We start from the raw sequence: 14,781 nt of genomic DNA on the forward strand, positions 1-14,781 counted from the left end.
ATTTCTGGTGATAGAAGTTCACTCTCAACGTGGTTCAGAAGTCACATAAAGCCGTTGGTCCCGTTGCTGAGTAACCACTGGTTCCATGCAATGTAAAAAACACCACCAAACAACAATATAGAGTGAAGGAAACCACCACTTTCAATAATTTTGTCTCAGAGGTCACAAGGGACTGTTGGCTTCCAGAAATGAGAAAAGTCTTTCAAAAGGGGAATATGAGAGACCCAAAATGTGGAACATTAATATCTGCATCTCTGTAGATATAGCAAGTCTCATGAACAATACTAAGCATAGTGCTGCTTACAAGAAAGCTTGAAGTCCAAGGCAAGATCACATATTGTCTATGTGATCAAGTAGTTTTACCTATGCAGAGTAAACCATGGTGTGGAGCACAACACGAGATCAGTTATTCAGTAAGTTGTTAGTTTTGCTTGTGTTCATCTTGACACTTAAACAACTACACCACTTTCAGATCCGTTTCAGATCGTTCTTAAGGGAACTAACACTTTCATTTCTCATCTACAAAAAATGGATAAGTACAACAAGAGTTGGGTCCACTGGTGGAGTCCCCTATTTGCGGTATATTTAATTAAGAATTATTCACATTACAGTATTTTCATATCATTTTCTTGACTAAATGCACTATTTGTGATAAAACTATTATAATATTAAGTTAATATAAGCATTTTTAGAGGTTTTTCTTGTTTGAACTATCAAAATAGGCAGTTATAAGCACTTTTAGAGGGGTTCTAAGTATTCACGGATTCCAACTATTCACAGGGGATGTATACCAGATCCCCTGTGAATACAGGGTGTTCACTCTAATGTAGTTTGTATTATATACAGGATTTATAATGTCTCCCAAATATTTTTTGATTGAGGGAATTTTGTCAAAAAGAAAATTATTCAGATTTATTCTTTAATATTTGATGCTTGAGATTAATATCACTTTGGCTGAGTGAGTAAAATTAGAATGCCTCAGTATATTTCTTGCTGTATATAAAAAAAACTTTATAATGTAAATGAAGTCTAGAAAAGTAAAGGTCAGTACGTAATTCATTTGTGATTATACCATGTGAAACTAAAGATATTTTTATCTTACAGCCCCTCCTAAGGGAGAGAAACCTGAACGGGATCCTTCTGAGGAGTCTAAAGAAAGTGAGACATCGTCAAAAGAAGAGGGGGATTTTGCTGGATTTTCTCACAACATGGAAAAAGTAGGTGCACTTTGCATTTAGCAATAATTTTCTTGCTGTTTACCCACAAAAGTTTAAGGATTACCTCATATACTTGTCTTTATGAAGTACTATAGAAAAATATCTTTTCATAAACAGTTGTAAATCATTATTTTGCAAATGCTTCAAGCTGTCATCCTTAGAACTTGGTTATCTACCACCAGTAAGCACATGCACCCAGTTGGGATGAGTCCTACTTGATAAGCTATGAGTAAAGACAAACCGGAAGAGATCTGCTTCTTATAAGAGGAAATTCTAAAATCATGAGAGACAGCATAAGTAGGGAGAAAATCTCAAAGCTTTGTATAAAGAGAGTGAAAGACTTCAAGCTTTTGAAATTTGGGATTGTTGGATTGCTGATCTCCTATGTCGAATCAGTACTGAAATCCTTGTACAAAAGGCTTTTATAGCTTCACGGCCATTTCATACACCTACACAAGTTCCATGACAAGGATGTTGTGCCCCATTGTTATATAAACACTATCATTTTTATTTCTTCTTGTAAACTGTCATGCTTCATAGAAATTAAGTCCTTGTTCAAATTATTATGGCACCTTATTATCCCTGTATTTTCAAGGCTTGCCTTTCCTCCTCCTTCCCAAAACTTCCAAATTGTACACTAATTCTGTTTTTATTCAAGCCACCTTATAGTCAATATTTTTAAGCATCTTTGTCTTGTTGCTGTATTTCTGAAGTTAAAAAAGGACTATTCAGTTAATTATTTCTTATTAGTTTTACTAAATTACTAAGTTTTAAAGTTCTCATATGGCTAATGACTCCGACAAGGGAAACAAGGTTTGGATTCTTTTGTAAGCAAAGTGAATAGCTGTCAACTTTTGTTTAAATTGAGGAAAGGATATAAAGTTGTTGATTTACATGTTTTCAGTTGATTTTATTGCTGACAGTAATTTTTACTAAAAACTCTGTACAGCTACTGCAGGGTCTATATTGGATTTTATTGCTGACAGTAATTTTTACTAAAAAAAACCTGTGCATCTACCACAGGGTCCCTGTTGAGACATATACCACTGTATTTTTATGATGTATATACATATATCATGAAATATTTAACACCAATTATGTGGTATTCATTTTGAAGTTTATACTCTGTTCAAACCTTCAGGTTACTCAGCTTTGAGAATCTCATGTAGTACTTTATATGTATGGAAGCAACTTTGTTGATAATGTGATTACTCATTTTATTCTTTTATATTTTTCCAGGGCAAATCAGAATCCTCAGGGTTAAGCCGCGTAGATGTTGCGCAGGCAAATGCTATGGCCCGTCAGCTGCATGTGTATAAACCTGGTATTGACTTTGTTCCTGGAGCCAGGCTTGAAGTCTTGGATGCACGAGACAATAATTGGTAAGTTCACTGACATAACCCATGGGAAAATCATGGACATTTACTTCTTCCAGAATTTAATTCTAATGAATTTGATTCTGGTAAGGAAATGAGAAAGGAAAAGAATTGTTTAAACCATCAAGATGCTATAAGATCTTTTAAAAGAGGTGGGGTTACTATTTAGACTAAAGAAAAAAAACAGATGGAAAGTCACAGACTTGGCTGCATACTGTAATAGGATAGCTGAGTTGAATAAATTCTATGTTGTTACCTGTCACTCTAGTAACTCACTTGATGGGATCTTACAGGGTATGTTACTTATTTCTGAATTGTATTTCAAACTATGAACCTTCATTTTAGAATATGTGCAAAACAGTTTTCTGATACTAGAAAATAGTTTCTTGCAAATGTTTCTTATTTGGAATGATGTATCAACTAGTGAGGCCAACACCACACTCCTATGGTATATATTTATGTGTATTTGAAAAACTGTTTATTAAAAAGGACCTGAAATGCTATTCCATACCTGAGAAATCTTTATCATAGTGTGACACAACTAAATTTGTTTTGTAAATAAGTAATTAACACTTCTAAATGCTTTTTCTTTTAATTTTTTTAAAAAGGTATCAGTGTAAAGTTGTAGAAGTTGACTGGGGTGAACTTGACATTTTAGTGCATTATGAGCGTTGGTCTAATCGTTTTGATGAATGGCTGAAAATGGATTCTACAAGGATTCGACCTCTGCATCGTTATTCAATGAGGTTAGTAACTGTAGATGGCAGCATTTAAGCATATGTACAGTGGCAAGCAAACTTAGTAATCAGTGCTAAGCAGATAAGGGTACTGTAATTCTTTTGATCTTCCTTTATTACTTCATATCTTTACATTCCAGAAAAGAGAAAAAAGGAGGAACTTTTCGTGTTGGCGACAAAGTGACAGCACGTTGGCCTGCAGATGGTAAAAGATACCAAGCAAGAATAACTAAAGCACTTGGGGATGGTGAGTAATGGATATTTCTTTTCATTTGCATTTTTGCAGAAGTACAAACATGAACACTTCATAATTGCAGTATTAGGTAGTATATGGTACCAAATGCAGAAAGTTATTTGTACATGACTATTGCTAGCATATGCGTACTCTGTGTGTGGCTTGTGATAAGAAGTACAAAGGTAGTAAACAAAAGTAAAGAAAATAAATGTACAAAAGATGCAAATAGTACATTTCTTGTATTATTCATCATTGTGTTTACTTTCAATACCCGCAGGGTAAAATAGAGTAGCACTCCTTAACTGCAAGTATTTATATGTAATATAAATTTTTTTTTAAATATAAATATAGGTACTAATATATGATAACTTACACATGAGTTAATATTAAATTATATTTAGAAACATAATATCCTGAATACATCAAGGATACAAAATGCTCATTTAAATTATCATTATGAATGATATTATGAATGGTCATGATATTTAAAGTAGTTAGATAAATATAAATATTTATATATGTATCTATATTTATGAAATATATGAAACCACATGAATTCAGTTTATTTATTAGTTTCTTAAGCTCCCATGTTGGAATTTATTATTGATCAATTTATTGACAAGATGTATATGTGATTTATTTTTCTTATAAACTGGGCTAGATTATGTACAGGTAATTAGGATATTGATACCATTTATATTTTAGAAGTAGGATGTCACTGCAAGTAAGGAAAGCAATGAATCATTTTGAATAGGATGGAACAATTATGGTTTTTACCATGAAGGGATTTCTTTATTATATTGTTATCTCTTAAATTCCAGATCAGTATGAAGTCTTATTCTTTGATGGTGTAACAAAGACTGTACGAGCTGCTAGCCTCTCGAAATGTGAATTGAAGGTATTGCTTATTGCACTGTCTTGTTTAAGTAACTAGTTACATGAGAAATTAATCAATTAAATAGTGGAGAATGTGTATACATTGTATTACAGTACGTAGTTCCTTATTAGAAAATCCATTTTTAGAGTTAAAGTTAATAGAAACCTGTTAGCACATTGTATAAGTTGCACTACATAACATTACAAAATAAACTTTTTGAAGAGCTGGACCTATGATTTCCCACAAGTACAGTAAATATTAATTTTTCATTTTAATTTTCTATTTCCTGGTTAATTCCGTATAGCTGTTGCAGAGTCCTAGGTGTTCACTTGATTCAAGTGGAAGTAGCAATGAACCGGGCACAAGCAGTCCACGTAAACAGGGACTAGATGACGAAGAGATTATGTTGCTGTCTCCTGCTGGGACCACAGCTAGCTCAAATGATTCACAACCCTCAAGTCCAGAACCATTTCCAAGCACTAGTGAGAGTGCAAAAGGTATGTTTCATTTCCAAAGAGCAGCTAACATTATTTTCTGAGTGAACATACTGTAATCTAATAGGTTAGTGGTACATATTCAGGTTTACCTGAAACACGACCGAGATTCTCACCCAGGCGGTTAAGAGAAAGACTGAACGCTGTAGCGTGGGTACATGGTCTTTGACCAGTTTTCACCTGATATACGCACGCCTTGCCAGCTCTCACAAGATTCCTTGCTTTTTTCATCTCGATTTTTAACCGGATCCAGCTAGGAGCTAGAAAATTATCCTGTTGTTAAGACCAAAGGTTCGTTCGCTTATGAACAAAAGTGCGTTGTTGAGTTATAACATAATGCATATTAAAGAATGAAATAATCTCTTCTGATGTTAGCCCCATGATTAAAATTTGTACAGTGGTACCTCGCAATACAAAAAGCTCAACTTATGAAAAACTTGAGATACGAAAGCAAATACGAAGATTTTTGCGGCTCTACAAATGAAAATTGTTCAAGATACGAAAGGCTGTTGCTGTAAAGTCCGAGATTCACCCGAACCACCGATAACAATTTTAAAACTCACGCGCCGCCAACTAAGTAGACTCGCCACCATCCTCCTGCTCTCCCATTGGTTCCTGATGCTAGTCACCACCATAAGATCCTTCTCTCCTATTGGTCAGCATCTCTCCCATGATCCCATCATGCATCTACGTAGTGGCGTGCTTTTTCGGTCACTTTGCGGCATCATCAGTATCGTAAGCACCGCAGAATTTGTTCGTTCTATACGATTTCGTTTATTAACGTAAATTCGTTAGTGATTTCGTTGTAGTATATTTTATCGTGTTGTGTGAGAACTTTACTACATACGTATACTACATAACATAATTATGTACAGTATATACGTGTCATGGGTCCCAAGAAAGTTGAAGTTCACGGAAAGAAGAGGATGCTTTCTTTGGAGACGAAGATGGAGATAATTAAAAAGTATGAAGCTGGTATGCAATTGAGTGTGATCGCCAAGGAATACGGCTGAAGTCCGTCGACAATAGGCACCATCCTTAAGTAGAAGGATGTCATCAAAGCAGCTACACCTTCCAAGGGCGTGACTATTTTGTCCAGCAAGAGGAGCCACATGCACGATGAAGTGGAAAGGCTGCTTTTTGTCTGGATAAAAGACAAAGAAATCGCTGGCGATACGATAATGAAGACAGCAATCTGCCACATGGCCGGCGCTATTTTCGTCGATTTGATTGCCCAGGCTGAAGACGATGGAGGAGAAGGAACATCGACACCAACCCCAAAGTTCAAGGCTTCTCATGGGTGGTTCGAAAAATTCCGTAAACGGACTGGCATCCATTTGGTGGTGAGGCATGGGGAGGCGGCCAGCTCGGACACGAAAGCGGCCGAAGCCTTTACTAAGACGTTTGACGAGATGACTCTCAACGAAGGCTACAGTTCTCAGCAAGTCTTCAACTGTGATGAGACTGGCCTTTTTTGGAAAAAAATGCCTCGTCAGACGTACATCACGGAGGAAGAGAAGAAGCATCCCGGGCATAAGCCTATGAAAGACAGGCTTACGCTCGCACTTTGTTCGAACGCCAGTGGGGATTGCAAGGTGAAGCCCCTACTTGTGTATCATTCGGAGACTCCTCGAACCTTCAAGGCCCACAAAGTGCTTAAGGAGAAGCTTCCAGTGATGTGGAGGTAATGCGAAAGCCTGGGTAACGAGACTTTTGTTCACTGAGTGGGTAAATCTGTGTTTCGGCCCGACAGTGAAGAAATTCTTGGAAGAGAAGCGCCTCCCTCTGAAATGTCTGCTGGTGTTGGACAATGCCCCTGCTCACCCTCCTGGCCTCGAGGAAGATATCCTAGTGTAGTATTCGTTTATCAAGGTTCTTTATCTTCCGCCTAACACCACCCCTCTCCTCCAGCCCATGAACCAGCAAGTGATATCGAACTTCAAGAAGCTGTATACGAAACATCTTTTCAAGAGATGTTTTGACATCATCGAGACCACAAACCTCACCTTGCGTGAATTTTGGAAGGAGCATTTCGATGTTGTGATATGCATCCGACTCATCGACCAAGCTTGGCAGGAGGTTTTGAGGCGAACCTTGAATTCCTCGTGGAGGAAACTCTGGCCTTATGCCGTATCCGCCTGAGACTTTGAGGGATTCAACGTGGGCAAAGCTGGTGCTGCAGATTCAGGAAGAGTTGACGATCCTGAAACTGTTTCGCAACCAGATCTTGGCGAGATTGTTGTACTCGCCAAGTTCATGGGGCTGGTCGTCGACGAGGATGACATCAATGACCTTCTCGAGGAGGACCTGAAGAGTTGGAGGCCATGCAACATGACGTCGTTTAAGAAGAGTTCTCTAGCAGCGGCGAGGAGGACGAAGACTCTATGACAACGGCGGAAATTAAGGATGCTCTAGCTGGTTTTCATAAGGTGCAGTCATTCGTAGAAAAGAGTCACCCCGAAAAGGCTTACACAGGTTGTATGCTTGCACAGTTCGATGACGTTTGCCTGAGTCGTTTCAGGAACAATGTCAAAAGCAGGAAGAAGCAATCTTCCTTGGATAGTTATTTTTTAAATAGGCCATTAATAGGAGTAAGCAAAAAGGAAGAACCAAGTGATACTACGAAAAAACAGAAAGTTGAAAGTGGTGAAGAAGTTGAAATTTTGTAAAAGAAAAAAAACGTAAAGTAAAAGAAAAAAAACGTAAAGTATAAAAAAGTAAAAAAAAAATAATTTTTTTTTTTTTTTTTTTTTTTTGTTTTTTTTTTTTTTAATTTTAAGTGTTTTGTAAAGTTAATTGTTACAGTTTTGTTATTGTATTTCGTAAAATGTTTAGTTTATGTTTTCCTGACATTTTTTATGTCTTTTTTAAAGTTAAGTGTACGTATCTGCCGTTTGTCCTCCTCCTCTGTCGCCACTTTCGGAGATAGCCTCACTCGAAAGGTAAGCTTCCACATTTCACTACATACTTACATATGTACGTACAGTATTTCTTGTATACCATGTACACTAATACACTTTATTTACAGATACATACATATTAGTACCATTGTTTATAGGTCAATTTAGCTTTATTATGAAATTTACTGGGGTGTTTTTGGAGGGGTTAGAACGGATTAGCCATTTTACATGTAAAATGCGGTTCAAGATACGAAAAGCTCATGACACGAAAGCCGCCTCGGAACGGATTAATTTCGTATCTCGAGGTACCACTGTATATGGTGTCAGGGTGATATTTTATGTATTTGGAACTTAGTAGTTACATATTCTTAAAGATATCTATCAAGTATTCAATGTTTGTCTAGACCCAAGGCCTAAAATAAAATATCCTCTGATCTTGCATAGCAAGCAACCCTTCAAAAATTTTATCTCCAATTGATGATATCATATATCATATGTATTGATGATATCATTTATCATATGTATCAAGTGAGTTCCTAATCCCATTAATTGCAAATGTACAGTCAGTCAAATATATAAGAAAATTTACTCTTGAAATTATCAGGGAATTTTGACTATTACATTGCTCATGTTTTATGAGTTTACGTTCTCTTGTCTGAATTCTTTGTTACATTCTGATATTTCACATACCTTGACAACATTTCAGGCGAAAAAGTATCTGCAAAGAAGAGCATTTTTGATGTTGAGATAATTGAACAGAAGAGAAAACCAAAAAGGAAAGCAGTTGTAGAAGAACTCTTCCAGTCCATAAAGAAACGCCGCAAATTTGAAGTAAGTTTTAATATTAGTACACATATCTGTTTAAAATTGTCTTACTATAGATGTTTGATTATCTGGAAATACATTTGTAAATCAACTTAGTAAAGTTACAGGAGAAACACTAGTGCCAAATTTATCATTCGGTTAAAAAACATGTCAATGTTTTTTAACAGAATAATAAGTTTGGCAATTTATAAAATTGTTTGCTTTATTTATATTTCTTATTCTTTCCTTTGAAAGAAAGTAATAGACTTTTGACTTCATAAAAATTGCAACATCATATTCAGTACAGGCAGTCCCCTGTTATTGGCGGGGTTTCATTCCTGTGATATAAAATAATTTGTAACCAAAAATCAGTGATAATAGCGCTGGTCCCCAGTTATTGGCACCAATAACGGGATTGGTGCATATCAACACCGAAAATCCAGTTACTGTTGTCACTAGACAAGTGCTCTAAAACTGGATCGCTGATAACCAAGGCCGTTGATAACCGGGGACTGCCTGTATTCTGTGTGTTTCAGTTTGTTGTCTAACATTAGCCTTTTTTAATTATTTCAGCAGTCTCCACCTCCTAAGCCATTACACAGTTGTCATCTGGGTCAGCCAAAGAGTGCTCGTTCAAAAAAGAAACATAAGGATAGATCCTCATCTGAAAAAGGATCTGCTGGAGGTAGTTCTTTACCAAAATTAGGTGAAGCATCTGGTACCTCAGATGTTGTTAGTAGAGGTACATGTGAGAGCCCTATGCCAGATCCATGTAAGTTTTATTTTTGCATATCTTATGTGCAATTTACTTGGATAACATGATAATTTATTCTTGTATAAGCTATTGAGATAGTGTTTAATCAAATTGTTATCTTGCGTATAAACTGTTGAGATAGTGTTTAACCAAATTGTTATCTTACCCAGCCTATTATATATATGTATCATGAAAAATTCATTTTCTATTATATGAAGGTTTGTTCATGAAACTTACCTGTCAGATATATATATAGCTGTATTTTCTGAAGTCCGACAGAATTTTAAAAACTTCCGACACACGCAGTGGTCGGCCAGGTGGTTAGTACCCATTCCCGCCGCTGGGAGGCGGGTATCAGGAACCATTCCCATTTTCTATTCATAATTTTTCTGTCGCCGGTGCTGAAAACACCTGTTTTCAGTACCTCCGTCTTAGGATTTTGGAAACTTCATTGCCGCTAAGTATCCTAATTGTCTTTTGATTTATTTACTTGGATTTGTGGCTAGGCATACGCTATCTTAAATTGATTTGAATTTGATTCATTTTTGCTTAAAATATCTGAATCTAGTTAGGCTAGTTTCAGACGGGGTTGTCTGCAAAGATAGGGTGTGGCTACCGAAAGCTTCGGTAGATCCGCACTTGGTATGTACGAGGGGTATGGTCTTGCTTCTTTGTTGAGATTTGTCATGTAAGGAGTGTGAGACTGAGACTTTGTCTATTCCGTAAGGAAGACGTATGATTCGTATGTACGCAATTAATCAGTAAACATGTCAATTCCGTAAGGAAGACGTTATTGATCCGTGGTACGCAATTAATCAGTAACAAAAGTCAGGGTAGTGAACCTGCTAACCTTCCTGTAGACTTTATTTTGCCTAACCCTGTAGTATGGCCTACGGGCTATGAATATGTCTACGAGAGGTGCTCACTCTTCTTCATTGCTGTGAAGTGCTACTTCTGTAATTGTTACTCCTAACCCTGCAGTATTGCCTTCGGCCCTAAGCAGTGTCTGTAGAGGAATTGCCCTTTCTCTTATACTCTTTCGATTCGTAACTTAGAATCGAAAGTGCTTGCTTTAGAGAGTAAAAGTGAAGTGCAGTGCAGTGATACCCCTTGTGTAGTGGAGGGTGCGTCAGATCGGTGCCTCGTTTTCGCCTACTAGCCGGCCGGGACCTCTGCTTGACTCCCAGGACCCGGGGGGAGGGAGAGCATGTTCGAAAGCCTAAGGAGGGTTACAAGGAACCCCCACCGATCTGGCGTGCCTTCGGCAGTTTCTGATGAAAATCCCCAGACTGCCAAAGTGCGTGTGCGTGCACGAATCCTGAAAGTTTGCTTCTCGTCCTCCGAAGCGTCCTCTCCGTGCAGGGGTTGGAGCTTTCGGAAGGACTCGCGCCCTCTAAATAGAAGCTTTATAGAAGAGGACGCTTCACGTCCTCTCTCTCTCTCGTTATGCGTTTCAGTGAGAAGTAAGAAGGCGAACGTCGCCTGAACTCGTGTCCGTCTTTCCACCGAGAAATACGTAAAAGAAGTCATAGTAGCAGGAAGCTTTTGAGAGCGGACGCCTGGGACGCTCGGATGGACTCCAGGCGCGCGCGGGTGCACGCCAAGTGCGCTCCGCGCGCGCCAGTGGACGCTGAGCGCGCTCCAGTGGACGCCGAGCGCGCGCCAGTGGACGCCGAGCGTGCACCAGCGCACGCCAGGTGTGTCGCCTGGCTGAACGTTTCTGTTGAACTCTTCAAGCTCTTGTTTCAGATTTGGGCCTAAAGAATTTTTACCTCTACCTTCGGTGATACCTTCTACCTCACCTGCAAAGAATGTGAAGTAGGCAGTGCTTCGGAGGAAGCTTAAAGTGAACAGACAACTTCTTCTTCGAAACCCAGCAAGACATCGGGTTTCGTGAATTCAAGAGGTCTCTGTCAATTAATATTGCTTTTCGCATAGGTGGATGGAGTTAAGGAAGATCTCGTTTGCTCTACCGCAACCTTTGCCATTCTGCCAATAAATTTAAGTTGCCACTACCGCAGTCAAGACTTTGCGATAAGGCAGTTACGGGTTATGTAAGGCTCGATGTCCTGCACGTCAGGACTCTCGGCAACGTTCAGTAGGATTCTTGCAAAGGCACTCATCAAAAGGACGCTCTTCAGGAAAGCGCAAGACAGGACTTCCTTTGCCATCTGCCAATAATTTTAAAGCTTTAGCAGGCATTAGTTGTGATACGGAGAGGAACTGGTTGGAGAGTTTTCTTCCTTCTACCAGATAATTTTTCCAAGCTTTTTTAGCCCATCTGAAAGGGTTTTTGCAGATGATGATTTTTGTTTAGTTTCTTAGGTCGGGCTGCCTCTGCAAATTGAACATCGTCGTCCTACTTGCCGTAAGCCCAATCTCTTAACAGGATTCTTGCCCTTCCTCGTTTGAGACGGGGAATCGGAAAAATTAAATGCTCGACTCCCTGGATTACGTTTTGTCAATTCAGTGACTTTCCCCCATTGACAATATACTTTCGTTTTGTCAAGTAAGTGGGTATCCCCTCTTTGACAAAATATCTCTTTGTCCCGTAAATGGGTTTGTTCTCATGACAAACATCATTAACTGATATTGCGTAAGCGAATAGCTCTTATTGACAAGATTCGGAAGAGCTCTCATTCGTCATTCGCAGACTCGTACAAGAAATAGACTTGTAGACTACGTCAATGAACGCTTATGTCCAATAACATAAGAGCTTGAGCTGACTGCTTCGACTGCTTCGATTCTCTTAAGTTTTTGTTCAGAAACTTGCCTGTCAGATATGTATGTAGCTGTATTTCCGAATCAGCTATATATATGTCTGCCAGGTAAGTAGAACAAACTTTATTGTGATATAATTTCATTTTTTGCCTTGCGTTATTTTACTTCTGGTTGGTTCAAGTCATATACGCTTGCTGTAGTTACCTCTTCGGATGGCAACCGAGAGGTCTATTGTCTATTTTAAGGACATTTAATCGTTACTCCCTGCAGCCTAACAGGAGTTTCGATTTATCTTTTACCGTTGTATGGTAGGGTTCTGACGACACAAACGCATCTATATATTTAGCGTTTTCTGTTTCGCTTAAATATACCAGCTTGAGAGTCTTTCTGCTCAAAAAATAACGGACCTATTTCTTCGTAGAATAGGGTAGCTGGCAACCCAGACATAAAGTTAAGAGACGACGTTCGTAAGCTGCTTGCTGCTGCTGTCACGCTGTCTGTCCTCCAGTCCAACTGTCCAACCGAGCCACTATTCAGTAACAGATCGTGCGCTGTCATGCGCGGTAGGTTACGTCTCTCTCCTGCGGGATTGACTGACTAACCGTATCTCGTGCTGACGGTTACGTCTCTCCTGCGGGATTGACTGACTAACTGTATCTCTGTCCTACAATCACGGGACTTTACGCCTAAGATTGAGGGGATTTCTTACATGAATGAATAAACGTTGCATTCGTTTTGCCTTACTATGTTCAACAGAGTATCTCTTAATCCTTTCGGTGCTCGTTACCGCACGGTATGGAACTACGAGTCTACCGCAACATTGCACTTTTATTTGCTCTCCTGCTTAGGCAAAGCGCAGCCTTATTTAGGGAAGTAAGCATACTCGGGGAGGGAATGGATGAGCTTGCTGGGGACCATTTCCTTCCTGAAGAAGTTTGTTTCCCCGAATAGACTGCAATTCAGACCACAGTTTTTCCTACCGGAAACTGAAATATTATTCAAGATCTAGCAATGATTCTGAACATCTCAGTGCGTTATCACCTGAGGTGATAGAAAGAAGTGCCGGACATCTGGATAGGGTTTCAGATGTCCTGGATCTTAATCTGAAAGAAGTAAAAGCGATTCGGTAGTCCCTCCAGTCCTCGAAACGAGTTTTTGGGAACCAGTGGTCCAGATCAACTCTGATATTCCACAGCTCTCTCATATCTTAAGAAGTATCTTCTCTCGGTCCTTGTTCAAGTTTACGAGAAAGAGCCTATTATAAAAACAAAGGCGTAATAAATGTAACGATCCTACTACAGTTCAGTTACAGATGCAAAAGTCCGTACGAAGCGTCTCGATCGACGGCAGCAACTATTCACTTCCGAGTGGAATCATCTTCGTTAGAAGTAAGTTGAGAGTGTGTAGGACTTTAGGGACGCCCCTCTTAATTACTCTCTTCGATATGTTTGAGGAGAAAGAGGCGGTTCTTCTTGCTCCCTATTCTCGATCCGGGATCCGGTACCATTAAACGACAATCCATGATATGAATGGGGATGGATGTTTAGTCTCTTTTCCATTTTTCAATCGCGTAGGAATGTAATAAGAGGATTTATGACGTTTACAGGGAGCGACAATGACGCTGATCGCCCCATGTTGGCCTTCAGAATCCTGGATTCACAGAGGTCACATACTTCCTAGTTCACTTTCCAAGGACCTTTTCGAGAGAGTCGGTCTACTCTAACTCGAAAGGTACCTATAACCTCTCCGCTCTGAGTCTGACTACGTTCAGACTATCGAGAGGTTGACAGGAATAAGATTACCGTCTTCCTTTTCCGTCTGAAGAATGGGATGAAGATGGCAGCACAAACTATTAAAGGAATAAATGCAAATAGTTGTTTGTTGACCGGCCATTTGGGCTCAGAGATTTGCGTTCTGTCAAACAACGAAAGCCCCTTCACGATCTTTGAGTCTGTGGAAAAATCCCCTGAAACTCGATCACCATTCTACTTTTTGTCTTCACCTGTTTTCTTTTCCGGGAGTCAAGACCACTCTCGTGCCGAGAGCAAGGCGACATATAGTAGCCCTGAGTTTCTTGTTGACGAAGTCAGTTGCGTTTATACACCCACCCCCGATGATCTGTTGTTAACAAAATGAGATCCAGGTTGGACTTGTTTCAGGGCAATTCTTCCTTCGGGACCTGAATCGCCTTTTTTGCTCCTCGCTCCTTGCTCCTGGCACCAGAAGCTCGAGTCAGGAGTTGATTCGCTGACGACAGTTGGTTGCGTTGATACAAACCCCCAAGTTTGCTTAGATTGAATCGCCCAGGCAGTCCAGACACTCATCCTTCAGCGAAGAATATGCCGTTATGGTCTTCAGGGTACAGCCTTGCTGTCCTTGATTCGTCTGACTGGTCAACTGGTCGGTCACCTGACTTTAGTACAGACGGACTGACTGTGCATGTCCAGATCGAAGCTTTCAATATGGAACTTAGACGTAGTCTGAAGTTCTTGATGTTAAAGCATTCGAACCTCTCCACCTGTTAACTTTTTGCATGTGATCAGGAAGGCCTTCTTCTAACCACCCTAGATACGACAAAGAGGGTTAGTGAAATTTTAAGCCATCGTCACAAGTTTTGGCTTTAGAGAAGACAAGGCGGTGTGCTCTCTAAGCCCTTCCGTTGTGGC

The 14,781-nt window shown here is 39.4% G+C and overlaps 1 protein-coding gene across 1 annotated transcript in view; it reads left to right on the forward strand.

The window, feature by feature from the left end:
* Positions 1 to 1,110: 1,110 nt before the first annotated feature.
* The window catches only part of LOC135204232 (uncharacterized), a 67,199-nt gene continuing 53,528 nt past the window's right edge, over positions 1,111 to 14,781 (forward strand). The window contains 8 exon segments of the mRNA XM_064234339.1: positions 1,111 to 1,217; positions 2,457 to 2,599; positions 3,202 to 3,339; positions 3,471 to 3,577; positions 4,387 to 4,463; positions 4,747 to 4,939; positions 8,543 to 8,667; positions 9,214 to 9,412. Of these exon segments, the coding sequence (XP_064090409.1) occupies positions 1,209 to 1,217; positions 2,457 to 2,599; positions 3,202 to 3,339; positions 3,471 to 3,577; positions 4,387 to 4,463; positions 4,747 to 4,939; positions 8,543 to 8,667; positions 9,214 to 9,412 (991 nt within the window). The 5' untranslated portion in view covers positions 1,111 to 1,208.

Source organism: Macrobrachium nipponense, chromosome 44 (genome assembly GCF_015104395.2).
Source record: "Macrobrachium nipponense isolate FS-2020 chromosome 44, ASM1510439v2, whole genome shotgun sequence".
Classification (NCBI taxonomy): Eukaryota; Metazoa; Arthropoda; class Malacostraca; order Decapoda; family Palaemonidae; genus Macrobrachium; species Macrobrachium nipponense.